Source organism: Telmatherina bonti (genome assembly GCF_933228915.1).
Source record: "Telmatherina bonti genome assembly, chromosome: 6".
Lineage (NCBI taxonomy): Eukaryota > Metazoa > Chordata > Actinopteri > Atheriniformes > Telmatherinidae > Telmatherina > Telmatherina bonti.
In genome coordinates, this window is record NC_136624.1 from 27,047,889 (window position 1) to 27,067,691 (window position 19,803).

The following is a 19,803-nucleotide window of genomic DNA, read 5'->3' on the forward strand; positions in this document are numbered from 1 at the left end:
CCGCAGAGCCCGGCCTCTCCGTGGATCATGTTGCAAAGTGCTAAACTAGGCACTATCACCTACATCAACCCCTCCCACATCCCTCCCCTTGCCACTGCTTCTAACACCCTGTAAAGAGAGGCTCCTTCAATAATGCCATTACTTTTGGTCCTGTTTGGTAGATTATGCTGAGGGTCTGCATAGTTTCTGAAGAGATTAATAATTATCATTGTTCATCTTGTATTTAAAAGTTTTCACTCCATGTTTAAAACACATCATTCACAGGGCATGTAGCTGTCATAATAGCTGAGCTTCATTGTAAAAATAGCCTCAAAACTGGAAACAAGGGATCAAATAAATCCTCACATTAATATTTCAATATCTATTTCCATTTTTGTATACTTTAATGCAAATATTATTAGCATATTCTTTATTATTATTATTATTATTATTATTATTATTATTATTATTATTATTATTAATCCTTTTCATACATTTCTTTTTTGTCACTGTTTAGTATACATTAGTTATTCCCTAATAATAATGTGTCTGTGTGTGGGCTGGGTAGTAAATAAAGCATTTCACTCATATTTGCCTAATTTTGTTCAGAAACATTATTACAAACAAGCACAACAAAAACTACCTTTTCATTCCTATGTTAAACAGCTGATTTATTTATTTATCTATCTTTTTTTGTATGAGTTTGTTTATGTTGTTTTACTTTTCGGTTGTAGCCTACGCATTTTTCTCATTTTTAAAAAAAATATTTATATTATACTGTTTCTTTTCAGTGGGATCAATAAAATTTTATTTGATATATTTTTTTCCTCTCTTTCTCTGTATTGGCATTACACCACTGGGTGTCATTTTACAGTTTATTTTTCGTGTGACTCCCTCTAGCTTTCTACCTTAACCTTTTTTCCGTCCTGCTTTTAATTAAATACAAGTTAATATTAAGATTTGATCAATTTAAGAAACTCTGTCGGGAAGTCATGTCCCGTTATTTTTAATCAGGCGCCATTGGACCAGCCTTACCAAAACAGAAACATTTGGGGTCCTCTTGCTTCACGTGTGCGCCTGCTGCCCAGCCATCGTGGGAAGAAACCATGCCGAAGTCAAAAAGAGACAAGAAAGGTACGCAACAAATATACATATATAACTTGAGATTTGATACATTTATTTATTAGATTAGTTTGGCTTTTAAACATGTTTTAAATATGATGAATTTGTATTTTACCTGTGGAAGCTTACCAGATTGAGGCTAACAAGCTAACGTTAGCATAACTTCGGCATGGCTGTAACACAACTGTCTCACATCTGCTGAAGTAACTAACTCACTTCTTCTGGTGTGATTTCTCCCCAGTTTCATTAACGAAAACCGCCAAAAAGGGTTTGGAGTCCAAACAGAAATTAATCGAGGAGGTAAGTGTTTTCTGCTCTGCTGTCATCGCGCAGTACGTCCGGCTATAAAGCAGAAATCCTTTGGACATGTGTCCAATTTCACCTCAATTTCTTCCGCAGTTAAGGAAATGTGTGGACACCTTTAGAAACTTGTTCATATTCTCTGTGGAAAATATGAGAAATAACAAGCTGAAAGACATCAGGACAGCTTGGAAACACAGCAGGTAATGGAGGTTTTTCTGCTCACTGCAAATCACAAGTCTCAACATTTGTAGCCAGTTAATCATGTGTCCATGTGTGTGTCTGTGGCGGATTTACTGTAAATCTCACAGTGTCTTTGTGATTGATAAGACCATAAGCTTGAGAGATTAGAAAAGGCCACCGGGACAGACTTGGGTCACTCGGTGTCCTAGAAAACCAAAGTTGTCTCAGGACCAGCAAGACGTAACTCAGTGCTGCAGGTTCAGTCGGATTATTATATAAAGAAAATAAATAGCAAACAATCCGAGGTTAGGAATGGAATTGATCAATTAGACGGAGTCTATCTACCAATAACATTTAAAAGCAAATGTGTAAATGAGACCTAAATATTATGGGTAGATCACAGGGGTGGTGAAATCAAAGTGAAAAATCGGAAATAGGAATTTTTTTTTTCTTGAAAATTTTAAAAGTTTTTTTTTTTTTTGTTTTAAAAAATTTATTTTTTTAATAAATAAAATTAATGCTCTATAAAATTTGTCATTTTTATTGATGTTTTTACTTGTCTTCTTTGGCATTATAGCAACAGTATGATGGTTGTTTTTTTTTCCTCATTGAAATGAAGAAAAATGAAGAGCAAAAAAAAAAGTTTTATATATATATTTTTTTGGGGGGGGGGGGGGGGTTAAGTCTACAAAAATCAGCAACATCTGAGAATTGCAATTTAAATCGGATCGGCACCCAAAAAAATCGGAATCGGGACAAGAGCATATCGTCACACCCCTAGTAGATCATGACTCCGTCTAATTGATAGTACTTAAAACCTTTACACAGTAAAATAGGTGCAAGGAAGTTAAATATTACTGTGTAGAGCTTTAGGTTATAATATAAAACTGTGAATGAACTTGTATGTAGTAAAAAACTCGACTTCAGCTGACGCAGGCTCTTCATGCATCTGATAGCATACACACACACTTCACTATAGAACTTAGCAATGTATGTGCTCATCTTGAGATGAAAAAGTTTAGGCATTGAGATTGACATTTTTATTAAACTTTGCTGTTATGCAGCAAATAAGTGATTTTTGTCTGTACTCCACAGATTCTTCTTTGGCAAAAATAAAGTCATGATAGTTGCTTTGGGAAAAGGACATACGGATGAATACAAAGATAACTTGCACAAGGTAAGTAACGCCTTGAAAGCTGCGCCAGACGTGGATTTGCAATAACCACCTGAATCACCGAAATAGATTTAAATTCCTTGTGCTTGTGTTAAGGTTAGCAGGCATCTGCGTGGAGAAGTGGGTGTGCTTTTCACAAATAAAACAAAGGATGAAGTACAAGAGTAAGGAATGTTTAGCAAAATTCACTGTTGTACTTATTATCCAAATATTGCTCATCTACTCATCATGCGTTGGGCTTTACCCCCAGATATTTCAATCATTTCAAAGAAATGGACTACGCTCGCGCAGGGAATAAGGCACAGATGGACATAACTCTGGATGAGGGGCCTCTTGAACAGTTTCCTCACTCGATGGAGCCTCAGCTGAGGCAGTTGGGACTTCCTACTGCTCTGAAAAAAGGTAAAACTGTAAATGGATGAAGCGGAAGGGCAACACTGAAAAGGAGCTGCATCTGTTAAGCATTATAAAGTGTGATTTGCAGTAGTTTAACGTTGAATTGTATTTCTTTTTTTGTGTTGGGTAAAGCCAATTTGTGCTTAATTTTAAAGACAAGTAATGTAGGGTTAAGAAATTGCTTAGCTTTAAAAAACAAATTAACCTCATCTAGTAATTGTGTATTCTACTTTTCTAAATTTCAGCTAATTTAATTATCATTTGAATGTAAAACATGAGTTTTTACCTTTTAATATAACAGGAGTAGTAACACTGCTGAAAGACCACCAAGTCTGTAAAGAAGGGGACGTCTTAACTCCTGAGCAGGCGCGAATTCTGGTGAGTTCTTAAATAAATAAAGCTGAGTGTAACTTGTGACGCAGTTTTTTAGTTTTACCGACGGTCACTGTGACACCCTCTGTTTACAGAAACTCTTTGCCTTTGAGATGGCAGAATTCAAAGTACAGATCAAATGTATGTGGAACTCAGAAACGGGCGAGTTTGAGAACTTGGGCGACGAGGAAGAGCCGATGCAGGACAATGAAGACGAGGAAGATGATGATGATGCAGAATAAAACTTCTGCAAGGGCAGAAGTTTGTGGAGACATTTGTTTCTTTTTAAAGTCAACTTTGCCAAACTTTCAACACCAGAAGGACTTATCTGAACTGTTCATCCTGACTGACAGAGCAGTACTTTTCCACCAGGCAGGGCAATATTCATGGTTTTTTTTTTGTTTGTTTTTTTAATTGTCTAAAACATCATCTTTAGTTTAATCTTTGGACTGAATTGTTGGTCAATGGAAATAATGTAAATGCCACTGTGCTGATGCCTCTTGTCCATGATAGAATATTTCTATTAAATGCAAGTGCTTTCCCAAACAAAAAACATTTATGCTAAAACAGACTCTCATAGATGACAATGTTAAAAAATAATTTTATTAATTTGAGGAAGGTTACTTTTTGCAGAAATATTAAATGATCATTTTTACATTTATACATTTTTATTTTTTTGCTCATCGAAAAGCATTCCTTGTTGACTCACTCAAAGCAAGTTAATTTAGGCGATTTAAGAAAAAGCAGCAGACAATTAAGGGAAAAGGCTCAGCGGATCCATTTTTTTTGTCTAATAGAAAAGGATGCAGATTATCTGAAGTAGTTTGGACACTCATGGGCTACAAGGTCCCAAGCATCTTTGAAGGCATTGACCACTCTCTGATCCAGAGGACCCTCCTCTGCAGCAGTGAGGTTTTGCTGAAGTTGGTCCATGCTAGACATACCGATTATGAGTCCATCACCGAGAGCACCCTGGGCACAACAGTTAAAAGATAAATACAGTTAAAATTTGTGGTTTTGATTTACAAAAAGAGGGCGGAAAAAAGCAAATCTGTACTCCTCACCAAGATTTAAGAAGCAGTTTACAAAATGGTGACACCTAGTGGTAAAAATGGGGATTACATCCCATGAATTCATCTTCTCTGCAGTAGCAAAAGAGCTGCAAACAGGCCTAAAACAAAACATGCAGGGCCTCTACAGGTTTAATTTTCTGTCCTAGGCTACTGTAGAATGGGATTACATTAACCATCACGAGTCATTTGACATAAAAGATACATACATCATTACCTTAAAAAGTAATAATAGTTTTGTTGCTACACACGGAAGTGAAACTGGCCCAGTTGGTAGTTTAGAGTTTTAAGATTGGCAGAGTCCCTTTTAAACCATGCGTGTTTATTAAATTTAGAATATAAGCAAGGAAAATAATAGCTGAAGTATAACAAATTAAGAGGCATGAGAAAATGCAGTGGATACCTTAAGTTGGGAGTGGTGGTACATCCAGCGCATGGCAGCAGATGTCAGGGAGGGTTTCTCTGAGCCGTAAACAGTCTCTAAGGACTTGAGAACCAAATCTATAGCCTGGAAATGACTCTGTTTCCAGTATCTTAAGAATAAAGAGAGAAACCATCAGTTACTAGAAAAAAATCAATAATGGAGGCAAGTGTTTTAAATGCATGCCGCTGGCGTTTACCTGTCTCTGTATGCTGCTGCCCAGCTGTTGCCAAAGAATCGTCCTGCAGGCTGAGAGCCGTCTTTGTCTTCATAGTGGTACTTCCCTGTCAGTAGGCCACCTGACGGAGGACGAGTCATGTCAGAACTCAGGCTTACTAAGGGTACATATGTTACTTATTGGTGTCGGTCAGAAACGTTATAATAAAAGCTAAAAAGAAAAGGGATTATGGGGCTCTTAGAAAATGTTTGATGATTAACTGATACATAGTCGTTAACGTTAACAGAGGTCACTGTTAAATTTTGTGTAACAACATGCTCATTTTTTCTCCATAATACCATACCAAGTAAAGCTGGAGCTCATGGAAATGTTACTAATTTTGATGTTGATGCCTGCAATCCAGATTATATTTTTCTGGCCAAGGATCTACATAACACCAAAGTGTTGGACGACTGCTAATGTCGCTAAAAATGAAGATTTCACGTGTGACACACACACACACTGCACTAAGTGCCTCATTCATCACAGTCATAAGTATCTACTTTTCAATAAATGATTAAATCGGCAAGGGGTGCCAGTACTGTACCTGCTAAAGGATTGTAAGCATAAAATCTCATTCCATAGTATCTCAGACATGGCAACAACTCTGTTTCCACCTGTCTTGTCGTGGCATTATACATTCCCTGTGGGAAGACGGGAGAATCTAAGTTCCAATGCAAGCAATAGGAAATGTGATCACACTGAAAATAATATAATAGTTAGCACAAGCGCCCCAACTCCATTTTTCGCACTGTGAGTAATTATCATGCACCAATATTGGTCTTTTCTGTATCCTTTCATAGTGAAAATGTCTGAAAAAGTCTAGCTATAGACTTTATCAATGCAGATACTGCTAAGAGAATGTGCAAACATATATGGGAATCCAGAATATCATGCAGAAACAGTTTTCACAGCTTACAATGTGGCATACACTGGATCTGTAACCAGAATACCTGATACACTGTGGGAGCAATCCAGTTGTTATGTCTGCAGATGCACACGATTTCAGCCACCTCCCATGATGCATAGTTGGACAATCCAAGCTCCTTGAATTTCCCCTAAAGGTGATATTTTAATATAAAATAGGACTAATGATGTCACAAGCAGAACACAGAAGGCTTTTATTAAATTTTTAAAAATGAGAAGTTTGATTATTCACACAATGACTAAACATTTAGCTTTCATTTAGGATTCACATCAGCTCACCTCTTTGTGGAGTTCATTACAGGCCCTCAGAGTGTCCTGGATGGGGTTTTGATGATCTGGGGCATGGAGGTAGAAGAGATCTACACAGTCCGTCTGCAGCCTCTGCAGGGAGGTTTCCAGCTGGGAGCGAACACTCTCTGGCTTCAGCGTCTTCCCATCCCAGGGGTTGGCTTTGGTGGCTATGCTGACTGAAATCATTTAAATAGTCTTTTTCATGTTTTGGCATAATGTCAGTGCAGCTCAGACACCAAGGATGTAAACAACTTAGATTTTGCAATTTCCTTAAAGATACAAAAAAGTGCTCTCCCAGAATAAAAGACATCCTAATGGAGGCACTTGTGTTGCTTTAAAACTTGTCTATCATTTACACCAGTGTTTTTCCACTTCATTTAAGTCCATTCTGATCCAGCATAGCGCAGGATTTAGATCAGGGGTGAGCAACTTGAGGGCCGCAGTCCTGCAAATGTTAGAAGTTTCTCTGCTGCAACACACTTGACACACATTACCAGACTTGCGAAGAGCTTGACATTTAACTCTGCACAAGTCTTCTAATTAGCCATTGATTTGAGTCAGGTGTGTTGCAGCAGGGAAACTCCAAACACTTGCAAACACAATGCAACCCTCCCAGACTGGAGTTGCCCATGCCTGGTCTAGATCTTGTTTGTATGCTTCTTTGTGTTTCTTACTTTTTTCTTTGGCAGCAAATGTGTTGAAACTTTCTCAATTATTAGTAACTAAAGACAAAAAGTGAGGTAAGTTGGGTTTGGTTTATTGTTTCTTACTTTGGTCTTGTAATTTAGATTTTAGGGGAGCCTGAGGTGTAACTTGTAAGAATTGTGCCTCTGTGGGCTGAAAAACTCGGCTAAACATGCAGGTAATGCCTCCAAAACAAAAACCTTTATAAATATGACTAACCAGTCTATCCAATCATATATTATTCAAAATTGCATTCAGTGCTGTTCTGTGCGCAACATTCTTAATTTAGATATTAACTCTAAATTTATATAAAATTTACCAAATAAAAGGGGGACATTTGTGAAGTAATGAAGCGTATATGTATGTATATATATATATATATATATATATATATATATATATTATTATAATAATAATAATAATAATAATAATAATAATAATATGGTCTAAGATGCAAATGGTGCCTAAATTTTTTTTTTTTTTTCAATCTTATGTATTTACCAAAATTTTATCCACAGTACACAGCTAAGCTAGAGGTCCACTAATGGTTACCCACAATTCAATGCGACCATCAACTAGCAGGAATAAACTTTGATTACTATTAATTTAACGTAAACAAAAATGATGTGAAATGCATTTTTAGAATACCTGTTTTAGGAAGTTTCATATCTCCAATAATAGTCTCGGACTTTCCGTCGACGTACATGAAGGCAGTGTCTACCTGGTTGTGCCCCCTGTCCAGGAAAGCCTTCACCATCTCGCGGCTCTGCTCGGCGTCAGCTCGCCCCCCGAACGCCATGGTTCCCAGCAACGACACCGGTCGTTTAGCTTGGGACGACATGTTCCTACGAGCCACAAGCTTTGGCAAGTGTACGAGCAGGTCTTTTACTGCGTGAGCTTGACGGAGTGTGCACAGTGTGTCTGCTATCACCCACAACATGCTATAGTACGTCAGATAGCGTCTTGCAAAGGGCAAAGGTCGCGTTTATAATCGGAATTAGGGAACGTCGCGAAATTACTCCACCGGCATAAAACAGAAAAATCCCTACATGAATTTAATCAACTGCAAAGATATTTTTACCGGGTTGCTTTTCAGACGGTACAAAGTTCATTTTGTGACGACTTCCTGTTATTTTAGGTGGGTACGCAAATATTTATTTAGGCATTTAGTTGCATCACACGTGGTTATGAGTGTGCGTGTAGTTATAGTTTCTGACCACAAGAGGTCAGCAACTCACTTTAAGAAAACGTTTGCCTTTTCTTGAGCACTGAGTTGCCAAAAGTGTTTTATCTTGTATTTTGCCCATTTTCTTCACACACACAAGCAATATTTAAAAAAAAAAAAAAAGAAATTAGTCTATAATCGAAAATGCACACTGTAACTTTTTGAGAAAATTATATAAATGCAGATGGCAGAACGGTATTATATATTAGAGGTGAAACGGCACATTAACAAATAAAGTGATGTACTGTATATTTAACATTATGATCAGATACTTTGAAGTTTGAACAATGGATCTAAATTAGATTCATTGGCTAGGCCGCTTGTATTGCAAAAGTATGCCGTTTTTTGTCTTTTAAAATGTGCTGATATTGTTCATCCTAAAAGGTGATCATTTATTAATAGAATCACCCATTGCCTGATCAGTCACTACCTCTAAAGTCAGTTAAATCATGAGGGTTTTTTTTTCTCTTTTGTCTCCATATTTTTTTGCAACCACTCTTTTTTTTTTTTTTTTCTTTCTCAAATTAATTTAGTTCTTTTTATGGACTCATGTTTGCACTTGGTTATTTTGTTTTATGCACTTATAATTACCCCTTTTTCTGAAAGATGATTTATAACTAAAGCTTAACTTGATTTTATTTTGGGGAAACCTTAAGGACATGACCACTTAAAGTCCATTATACTGGTATGTAATAAATAGTTAATGTTTTTATGGAAATCCAGCCAGCATCGTCCGTAACTGGTGACGGAGTTACTATCTGTAGGTGTGATTTATAACCCCTGTCCAATATGTAAAGAGACATCGTTTTACTTTGAAAGAGGGAATCAAATGAATAGTTTGGAAATGCCTGGTTGGATTTTCAACGAGGTTTTTTTTTTTGTTTTTTGTTTTTGTTTTTTTTACAAGGTCTAAATCAGGAGTTATGTCATCTTTGGTCATGAGATGATTGAGACCTCAAGAAATGTACATAAACAAATTCATCTGATTGCACTTAAACTTATTAAATTAACTCAAGTTAGTGGAGGAAAAACAAAGACTTGTTTTCTGAACCACTTCTGCGGCGCATGTCTTGGATGAGCTCTGATAATAAAAACAACATGCGGTGAAGCTGGTAGCCTCGGGGGCTGCACGGACCACTGACCCGGGACTCTTTCGGGTCATGAACACACATGAGGGTAATGAAAGCTTTGTTTAGGGAGCAGCAGCGGTCACTTCTGGCTCCTGACCTTTGACTGCCCCATCAGCTGTTTTTACCCTGCAGTGACCACTGGCTGCTTCAGACACTCCCCCTTTCCCAACCTCCAAATATCCTCAGTTGGCATATCAATCAGCTTGTCTTGATATATCCACGAGGGGGGTGTATGTCGCCGCGTGGAAATGTTCCTGTACGTGATTGGCGTGCGCAATGCCCTGGATTGGCTTCACGCGCGCAATCCACAGCTGTATCAGTGTTCATGAAGTGAAGCATTTCATACAGGGAACATCACCACATGTGTCATTACGATCCAAGTCACAAGTTGAAACAGCTTTTGAGGTTTGCAGGAAGAAAACTTCCTAATTTTGAGTGTGTGCGCGCACTTTGCCGGCCGCAGAGGCTGTTGGCGCAGATGGCTCTCTTTACTCCCCTCCTCTTACACCCACCCCAAACTTCTACTATTCTTACGAAGTCAATGGATGCAGGCAGGGAGCGTGGAGCCATCCTCCACGAGCAGTTGCCCCCCAGTCCAACATCTGCAGAGGCGAGTAGGTGAGGCTGCTCGTCTGTCACGCCGGCTGGCTGCAAGTGGAGCGACGTGCGTGTGATGGCTGTGACTTCTTTGGACATCGTTGGTCGCTTCAGAGCCGAGGATTATTTACGCAAATTAAGAAAAACTTTTTCAAGTTGAACACTTAGATTCTTCTTTCTTCCTTCCTCACTTTGGAGGATTATTTGGCGCTTATTGCGGATAGTCTGCGAGGCGACGAGATGTGCTGCTGAATCAGTTTGAGTTCATATTTTTGAGACTTGATTGATCTGTGAAGATAAATATGGACAGCGTGCTTTTTTCATTTTTCCTAATATTTATTAAAGAAGCTCACTCGTTCAATTACATTGGCAGCAATCTCCAACCCCATATGTAAGTAGTTATGTTGTTTTTATCTGTTTTACATGTAGTTTTGTCGATTCTTAAGTGTAAAACTCTTTCAGTCTATTTTCATTAAAGCTCAAGGGTTCACCTGTTCATAATCATGTGCCCAAACTTCCCCAATATCAGACAACACAATTGGAAGGAGTATCAGTCAGATGCTGCTGCTGCACTCTCTCATCATAAAGTGTTTAATGTTGGCTCAGTTTTACTGTAATTTACATGATTATGTAGCTACAGTGCTGAAAGGCTCGACATGCACTTTCCAACTGTCAGAAGCTGTTTGTTTCAAGCTTCCTAACTAAAAAGTCAGCCAGTCATAACAGGTATTTTAAACCTCACAATAACAAACCAGGCGCAAGAAGATATGCCCTGACAATTAGGTCTTTCATCATGCAATTATATGTACGTCTGGAGGTGATAGTGATTACTATTGTTTATGAGATGGGCAACTGGATGTTGTCCTAGGATTCCTGCTGATTTCCAAATACGGAGCCTTCCTGATTCTCATTGGAGAGTTTCCAAAAAAAGTACATTTTTAAAGATTATGTTGCACCGACCCCCGACTGGACTGCTCCGTGCAGTGCAGGGAGTGCTGTGAAGACAGCTCTGATGGTTAACCCAGACAAGCTGTGGAAGGAGACTTAACATCAGATTAGAGGGGTTGCCATGTTTTACCTGAGGGAGATGCAACCAGTCTTCTCATTCTGTGGATGCTCAGTGTCATACAAGTGAAAACATGCATGTTATGACATTTCTGGCATTTTTTGTATTTTAATTCTTTAAACTGTTGTTTAATTACAATTTTACAGGCTTTTGTTGTTTTTTATGGTAAGTCTGAATCATGACCCCCCCCTTTTTTTTTTTTTTTTACTTTTTAGAGCAAAATGTTTTGATCACTTTTATGTCTGTGCCACCGTCTACATACATCAAACTCAGGCATTTTAGATTAGCATGGGATCTAAGGTGAAGTGCAGGTGGTATTGCGTGAGTTGGGGCTGAGCAATCTAACAGGTGATGCAGGAGGAATTCCCCTTAAGTATTTAGAAGAAGGGAAAAAAAGTCTAAAACCAGCCTAGACACAGGTAATGATCTAACAGGCATGATATTGTTGACAACTGGAAAACGGCTAACACAAGCTCTGTCCATTTATCTTGATACCTCCATAAATTGCCCGCTGCCATCCAAACATCTGTAAAAACACAGCAGAACCTTTTGACATGTTAAGTATTTTAACCGGTGTTTGTGTTCCAGGCCCAACGTGTGTGCGGAGAGGGAGGTGACGCTGGTCGCCCAGAGGCAGCCGTGTGTGCAAGCCTTCACACGCATGGTTAAAGTGTGGAAGCAAGGCTGTGTGGGGCAGTCGTGGTGCATGGGATATGAGAGGAGGTGAGTAACACACCTCATTTGTAGTCTGGCTGCTCCTCCCTTTCTGCACTTAGTCTTTGAGGCTCCTCTTCAGCAAACACACTCAGCCTCACCTACAGGGGATGTAATGCTGAAACTCTGCCAAGAGAAAATGATTAATTGATGATTTTTTTTCTTTTTCTGTAATCTGTGACTCATGCCACCAAAAATATCCAAAAAGTACTGATCTTGCATTGAACTCCATCTTCAAACAGGATGAGACCTACCTCCCTGATCCCCTTCTTCCTCTGGATTTATTGCTCCTATTCTGTTGTACAGCTGAACACACCTCTTTATAGGGGAACAAACTATCTAAAAACAGTCATCTCTAACCAACATTCCTTTGAAGGACAATCCTCATGCAAACTTTTCTTCTGCCTCTCAGAGAATGTTGCTTGAGTTCCTCAGCGTGCTTCTCACGCTCCATTTCTTCACATTATTTACTGTGTCACAAAGTCAAGAGGCTGCTTTGATGGCATTCAGGGCCACAATTACTCGCCGTAAACTGAATGTGTCTCCACGGTGTGTAATGACTGCAGAGCAATGAGAGGGGTCTCAAAATACAGGGGAAGGTTCTTGCCAGTGTCACCCTTTAACATCTTAAAAGCCTGGGAAAATTAACTTAACTTCTATTTCATTTACATCAAAGACTTTAAGATGTGTGATCGGGTGCTGCAAGAAATGTTAAAGATTGCTGTTATAAATGATAATAAATTCTGTACATATTTTTTCTAATACACTACTGTTAAAGTAAAACCAGTTATGCTCTGATTAAAAAGTTTTTTAATTGTTTGTCGCATTAACAGGACGGCGTACTACACAGCATACAGACAAGTGTATAAACAGGATTATCAGACTGTGCACAAATGCTGCCCTGGATGGTCTCAGCTAAATGGAGAGGCAGGCTGTCTGTATCGTAAGTAACTTCAGTTTAATTTTATAAACTCTGTTTTAAATAATTCATATTTTTTGATATTGGCCTTGTATTAAACAGAACCAATGAAGGAGTATCATTCAGTTGGAGGATGTTTAACCAAAACGTCGTCACTCAGATTTCTGAATGAAAATGTTTTAGAGAAAGGTCTTAGAGGGTCAAGAGTCACTTTGCCCATCCAGACTCCTAAACAGATGTTATCAGTTAGTGCCACGTCCAAAGTACTTGTATTGTTGCAACACTCTCAACAAGGTTCAGATGTGGATGCTGGGTGAAATCCCGCCTGTCGACACAGTTAACGTGTTGACATTTGCTCTCTGGTTGGATTTTGTATTGTCTCTCTTTTAAAAAAACACTTGAAAATGAAGTGTTAACAGAGCTCTGCAGCACTCTGCCTGGTGGTCAGCTGCTGCATGGCTGAATATATCCTCATAGTCGAGCTGTTAAGTCTTTGTATATGTTGTAATGTTGTTTTGTTTTTGTTTTTTTCATACAGTGGCGTAACACAGCTACACAGGTCAAATGATTGTATAATGGGTGGGAAAAATACCCCGAACCAGTCACAATTACTGCCTTCCAAATAGTGCCAACACACACAGGAAAGATCACCTCTGATTTGCACAAGAACTAAGAAAAGCAAAAAATGGTTTTCTCCACCACCTCCATGTACGGAGAAGAAGTTCTGTTGACCACACTGAAGCTGCCAGGAGCTCATCTCTTTATGGATAAGCTTAGCTTCACACCGCTGAGACCAAGAAACCTTCTTTGATGGGATTTTACAGCCAGTGATCCAGATCGCATTGCCTGCATACCATGGACCGACCCTTCGCAAAGGCTTCCTGGAAACAGTTTGTCCCTTGGCTGATAAATCTTGCCAAAAGTTACTTTTTTTTTTTTTTTTTTTGTCCTGCTTCCACATCTGTAACTGATTCACACACTTAGTTATTCTTTTTTTGTTTTATCTTTTATCTGTTTGAGGGTTTTGTGAAGTGCTTACGAGCAGTCACTGTATTACCTAATGTAATCAGAGTACTCACAGCTGGAGAAGCAGAGAGAGCGCGGATGGTAGACAAAAATCTGCTTAAAATGGAACAGGAGAAAGTCATGATATTGCCATCGACAACAATGCAAGCTTATTAAATGTATTTAATGTTACACTACCTCAACACTGTAAGAATAAAAACTGTTAAAAAAAAAAAGTCTAATTGGATTTTTAGCAAAGGCGGCTGAAATTTGTTATTCATCTGTCCTTGGTAACTGTTGGACGAATGAATGGTTTTATTTTGGTTTAAAAACCAAAAATAAAATCATAATTTTACAAAAATTTGAGTCAGCATCTGAAAATTGAATAGGCCCCAAGGCTTTTTAATGTCTATGCCATCATTGAGATAAGTCACAACATCAGTACTGATGCGTCTTTTGTTGCCATGTTCAGAATCGCTGATAAACTGAGAGCTCTGACTGCTTTCCCCTGCAGGTGAGACATTGGCTGCTCATAACAGCTGCACTCATCCACACTTAAAAGGATTTTTTTTTTTAAATGCCCAGCCCTCACATCCCTTGTTCAAGCAAATTACTCTTTAGGATCTCCTTTTAATGGGAAATGGGCGGGATGGGGAGCAGGAGAAGATTTCCTGGATGTTCCTGTCATCATGTGTCTTATTATTGTCTCAACGTACTCTTCAAAGAGCTCTTTGTTTCCAAGGGGAAGGTTACAGTATTAAATTATCCAAGAAAGCATAACACTACCTGCGCTCCTGTGAGTCTAGTTTGTTTTAAAACACTCAAAATGAAATACCTTAAAGAGACATTCCTCAGTGCTGCTCGTTGCCTGCACTTAAGTTATCTGTTCGGCGTGACAATGGTTGCTCTCTTCAACATGAAGAACTGCTTTTATCTCTGTAACCATAGACGTGGCAGCATTTTGAGATGGGGCAAACTAATCACCCCTTTCTCTGCACCATTGAACCTGGATAAAAGGAAGCTCATAGTACAATCCTCCCACTCCTGTGCACTTTGCTATTCGCTATCTATACTGTACCTCAGTCAGCACAATGCAATCTGTGTGACTGTTTTCAGCAGGACCTCCAGCACCCAAAAGGGAAAATCTGCTTTGTAAAATGTACCCACCCCCCAAAAAAAAACCCACCTCCCCACTGGAGGAAGATGGGAATGCTTTGTGTTGAGATAGTGATTTAGAGTCTAGTACTTTGAGGTTTCTTTATGTCCCCTATTGTCTTTCATTCCTGTGTGTGTCCTCCCTAAATAAAGTCTTTGTAAGGTAATTAGGCCAATGACCCCGAGTGAGCTCAGCAGAATTGAGGATGTAATCACATGCTGGAGCTACTAGTTTGCTGTTCTAACCCTCATCAGCCCTGCTGTTTACGGTCTGCCTTTTGTTTCTTCTTAAATCTTTAAGTTGCACAAGATCGACATCTTCAGTCGCTGAGAACCTTTATTAGTCACATATTTTGAGGACGGATATCCCGCAAGTCAACAAATGTTTGCTCCATTTTTCTGGTTTCATTGTGCTAAGTTCAGCCCCCTTCATCTTGTTTTCCCAATCTTTCAATTTCAGTGGTGTTTTAATTATGAGGATGAATGTATTTCCCGTTCTCACATGAGCTGGAGTTTTTCAGCGCATTACAAGAATCGGAGGTTTTTCATTTCTGACCTTTTTGCATAAGTAAACAAAGTGAAACTGCAAAATAGAATTTCTAGGGGACTTTTTTTTTTTTTTTTTTTTTTTAAATATCTGTGGTCATCAGTAAATGTTCATATACTCTTCCACCCAGTCTTATGACTTTTCATTGTGACATAAGCCAGGTGGAGTGTGGTGTCGAGGTGTCTTTTGTTTAAAAAGACTTCCATTTGGTCCATCACTATCCAACTCCATGTAAAGGGCTCTTGACTTTCTGATGGCGCCTTCCTCCACTTCAAGCATTTTGAGCACTTCTCAATCACTGAGTTAAACCTTTTTCTTTGCAAGCATCCGAGAGATGGGTGAGGATGGCCAGAGGGAGCTGGGAGTGGAAACAAGCTCTTATCCTGACTGAATGCAACAATTAGCTTTGTGACAGGGGCTGAGGAGCACTCACAATAACTTCTCTAGTTTGTCTTCCTCATTAGCTGCTGAAAAGGAACTGGCCTCCTTTTGTGATAAGACTGGCAAAGGTACCTACATGTGACATAGGCCCAGTGGCCAGAAAGGAGGAAATGGTCCTCTGACTTTCTATGGGTGGTCTTTAGTTTGTTTGTGTGGTGTATATCTGAGCATAAATAGACACAAACTGGGCTCATAAAGAGAAGCAGACTGGAAAGAACCAATACATTAAATGGTGCATTTTACAACAACACAGTGGAGTGGTTTTGATTGTTTTAGATTAAAATACTGCACCTACCCCAACATTGCTTGTTTTAATGTGTAGTAAAAAGTTTTAAAGCAAATTAATGCTTAAAATTTTTAAAGCTTGTAGAACTGCTGTCAGATATTAAGCTCTGACAAAGCTTGATGAGGTTTACTTGAAACCACCCTTCCCAGTTAGAACACATTGGATATTTGATGCAAAACAAGTAAGCTATGGGACTTTGCTTATGGTTTGGATACATGCTGAATTTTAAAGACAAAGTGGAAACCAAATAAAAAAAAAGTACACAAAGTTTCTGGAATTAATACAGGTCAGCCTGAAGAGGACAAGCAAACTCAACTACACCTTCTTTTGGACACACAAACACTCTAATGGGTGTTTAAGAAAATTTCAGGACTATAATGTTTGTGTGGAAATAACCATACAGTGTAAGTTCTAAGTTCAGGTTCTTGCATACCAAAACAGTTTTTGCTTAACATTGTGCTGCCCTGTTGGGCCAACCAATGTCTTGCACCAGTGGTATGTAAAGTCTTTCAAAGAAACCTGTCAGAGGTATTCTGATATAGCTACCACCGGTTTTCGCAGAATCTCTTTGAAATGACACATTCCTCTGTGGAGCAAAACATGATTTGTTGCCTCAAAATACAGTGCTTTGCTCTGCAATTATGGCACCAAACTGAGCCCTGAGTACAGGCCTTTGTGTCCGTGGAGTGCCCTAAATGTGGTCTCGCTAGGGGTTGCATTCTGGGGGTTAAACACACCAACAGAGCCTAAACAAACAAAGGGTCGCCTCTGTGTTGATGTGGTCATCCCCTTCAGAAGCTGTACGGGTGACACCGGCTGCTCTGTTTTCAGGTTGTCTGTGTGAGTCGCTGACCCCTGCTCTGTCGCTCTTTTTTCTTTGGAAGCTGCTAATCCTCTCAGAGAAGGTGTCTTTGTAACAGAGCGACGGCATTCACAGCAACAGATGAGAGTGGGTTTTATACCCCGCTGCATGCCACATTAAGGATTTATTTCAGTGGAGATTAAGCAGCGTAAGGGGCTGGGATGGGGGTGGGAGGGGTGGAGGCAAAAATGCCCTGATTCACTGCCAGCAGTCTTGTGTGTCTTGCATCTCTGAAGGGGGAACATACTTCCCCCATGTCGCTTAGTCATGCTACCCTGAAGTGACTCCTGAGAGACATCTGACCTTTTACTGTGTTGCTGCTGAATTTGTTCATTTAAAGCTTTTCAGGAATGTCTCATTAATTTGATCTCTCCCAGCTGGTGGTAACATTATTGCCCTGAAATATTTGGGTCTAGTTGAAAATGACAGTGTTCGTTTTCTGCTCGTCTGTCACCAGCTACTTTCACCATATTAAAATTCCCTCACATTATGTAATCATAGAAGTAGGATGGATATGTTACTGTTTCATGGCTTCTGTAGGCACACAATCTTGATGGACAGGAAGCAGTCAGGGTTAGCAGTGGTGACAGGTTGAAGTTTGCTTGACCAATTTGATAAAATGATGCAGTATTAGATATTGAAGATAACATAAGATTTTTTGAACTGCTAGTGTCTGGTAGTCTGCTAATTAATGCTTTGAAAAGCAGTAAGGAAAAAATCCTGTTCATATTGGATTGTGTATGTTTGTGTGTGTACGTCTGTCACTCTGGATGGTCCAACTGTTAAGCAGGTGTCAGAGGCTGGGGCCAGAAGACAGGCGGATGTTTAGGCTCAGTACTGATCTCCATGGAGCTGTCTGATTTAGCTGACAGACATGCATGAAATTACTCTGGCTCATCTGTAATTATTAGTCCTCTCTTTGCATGCATCTCCTTTGTGTGGAGATGTTATGTGATTTCATATGGTACAGCTGGCATGGTATGACTTAAGCCTGGTGATAGATATCCTTAAGCCATCTTACACTTTGACACCCTGAAGAATCCTCTCATTTCCTAAAGTGATCAGCTGTCACTTTTTAATTGCACATCTGTTTAAACAATCTGGGATTATAATCATGGGATTCAACGGATACTTAATAATGACAGGAATTCGTTGATGACAAATTAGTCTGAAATGAACTGATACACTGAGTCTATGCTGTAAAATGACTAAAACGATGGGATCACAGTTTTCCAGAATTGTGATCTTAGCTTTCTTAGCTGACAGTCTGTTTGGGGGGGGGAAACCCCATAAAATCTTGGTTTCAATTTAAAGGAGGACTTAAGCTTACTTGTGTGATGAAAACAGGAAAATAAATGTAACACACCTCCAGGTTCCTCTTAAGTCGAAGTTAAAAGTGTGAAGACACAAACCAGCCTTTTATCCTGCCCAACCAGAACACCAGTGCAAATGGCTCCCTGTTGTTTTTGCATAGAAATAAACCCGCTGGTTTGCAGTGCTTTCCAGTGAATCATTTTAACAACCAAGAAGACGACTAAGATGATGAATTAAACTGAAAGTTTAGTTATGTACAAGGGGAAAAATTTTTTTTTTTTTGGAACACTCATCCATTCAGCCATGCTGAATGCATGTTAGCTCCAATCTGGTGTAAAAGAGGAGGGAAGGACTTATCTTTCCTAGCTGGTTTCAGGTGAGAGCTAAAATACACCTTGGACATTTGGTCAGTCCCTCACACTCACAAAGCCAACACAAAATTAAATGAATGGACCATACAAAAACTCAGTCTCTAAAAAGGGGTAACTAGGATTAATTTAAAACGATTGAATAACCTGCATGCTTTTGCAGTGGTGTAGTGGTCTCTCAAGAAGTGGGCATACTCTATATTTTCCACCCTTGTTTTAAAAACAAACAAAAAAAAGTAGCCCAGAAAAACACTGTTTCAGAAAGTGACATGTAAGACTACTCTATTTAGTTTACCCCAAAAATCCATCAGTATATTTGCTCATTGTCACATAATTTCTGCTCTTTAGTTTCTGGGAGGAAGAGTTGTGAAATTACTAAACTGATACTGGCACACAGACTGGTGAGAGATGGGCTCATAGACATATCTACATATATCTTATGTCTATGTTCAGGCTAAAGTTAACACAGTTGATGGCTAACTGCACCAGTGTAGCATAGGTAACCTGAGCTGAGCTGCTGGGTGACGTAGGTACATGTGTTGCAATGCTTGTAAGTGTAAAACCAGCATCACGGGGGGCTTAGAAGTTTAGAAGTGTGTATACTCTATGCTGACTGAAAAAGAAGTGGGTATACTCCGTATACCCTGGACTACACCACTGCTTTTTGTATACCTAAAGGGAAAACATAAAAACTCCACACAGACAGGCTCTGGCCGAGGTTCATACCTGGGAGCTTCATTCTGAGGTATTAATGCCTATCTTAAGTTTTCCATTCAAGCGGTCCTAAAAATCACCATTGCATCCAACATGCAGCTTTAAACACACAAGCAGTCAGACTTTATTCTTTAGAACAATCAATCCCTCAACTCGGCCAGTTTAAGATTGTTTATTCTTATATTTACTTTCAAATATACATTATGATTAGGAGGCATTATAAGAATATTAAAATTTAGTTGTGTAAAATTTATCAGTCTAATTTCTGTCGCACTGTACCTTGTTTTCGGCAGTGATTTTACACACAAATCACATGATATAAGC

The 19,803-nt window shown here is 39.1% G+C and overlaps 3 protein-coding genes across 3 annotated transcripts in view; 2 read left to right on the forward strand and 1 right to left on the reverse strand.

Annotated features, from left to right (window-relative positions):
- Positions 1–1,043: 1,043 nt before the first annotated feature.
- mrto4 (MRT4 homolog, ribosome maturation factor) lies at positions 1,044–3,790 on the forward strand. Its single transcript, XM_079241759.1, has 8 exons — positions 1,044–1,113; positions 1,343–1,401; positions 1,501–1,604; positions 2,680–2,761; positions 2,855–2,922; positions 3,009–3,160; positions 3,456–3,532; positions 3,622–3,790. The coding sequence occupies exons 1-8, from the start codon at positions 1,086–1,088 to the stop codon at positions 3,766–3,768; spliced, it is 717 nt and encodes a 238-aa protein (XP_079097885.1). The 5' UTR covers positions 1,044–1,085; the 3' UTR covers positions 3,769–3,790.
- Positions 3,791–4,307: 517 nt separating this feature from the next.
- On the reverse strand, positions 4,308–8,093 carry akr7a3 (aldo-keto reductase family 7, member A3 (aflatoxin aldehyde reductase)). The gene is made up of 7 exons (XM_079241758.1): positions 7,785–8,093; positions 6,441–6,628; positions 6,188–6,292; positions 5,782–5,878; positions 5,217–5,316; positions 5,000–5,129; positions 4,308–4,498 (listed from the first exon to the last, which is right to left on the reverse strand). Exons 1-7 carry the CDS (start codon positions 8,074–8,076, stop codon positions 4,337–4,339), a joined length of 1,074 nt encoding a protein of 357 aa, XP_079097884.1. The 5' UTR covers positions 8,077–8,093; the 3' UTR covers positions 4,308–4,336.
- A 2,297-nt stretch (positions 8,094–10,390) lies between these two features.
- Positions 10,391–19,803, forward strand: part of megf6b (multiple EGF-like-domains 6b) — a gene marked incomplete at its 5' end in the record, with an annotated part of 58,526 nt that continues 49,113 nt past the window's right edge. The window contains 3 exons of the mRNA XM_079242670.1: positions 10,391–10,479; positions 11,743–11,877; positions 12,702–12,811. Coding sequence (XP_079098796.1) covers positions 10,391–10,479; positions 11,743–11,877; positions 12,702–12,811 — 334 coding nt within the window. The remainder of the gene's footprint in view (positions 10,480–11,742; positions 11,878–12,701; positions 12,812–19,803) is intronic.

Excerpts from the sequence above, each read along its gene's own strand:
- mrto4 (XM_079241759.1), top strand. The coding sequence starts at position 1,086 with ATGCCGAAGTCAAAAAGAGACAAGAAAG. Across the intron at positions 1,114-1,342 it reads GTCAAAAAGAGACAAGAAAG|TTTCATTAACGAAAACCGCC; the intron begins GTACGCAACAAA and ends ATTTCTCCCCAG. Across the intron at positions 2,762-2,854 it reads ACAAAGATAACTTGCACAAG|GTTAGCAGGCATCTGCGTGG; the intron begins GTAAGTAACGCC and ends GCTTGTGTTAAG.
- akr7a3 (XM_079241758.1), bottom strand. The coding sequence starts at position 8,076 with ATGTTGTGGGTGATAGCAGACACACTGTGCACACTCCGTCAAGCTCAC. Across the intron at positions 6,629-7,784 it reads TATGAAACTTCCTAAAACAG|TCAGCATAGCCACCAAAGCC; the intron begins GTATTCTAAAAA and ends AAATGATTTCAG. Across the intron at positions 4,499-4,999 it reads ACCACCACTCCCAACTTAAG|GGTGCTCTCGGTGATGGACT; the intron begins GTATCCACTGCA and ends TGTTGTGCCCAG.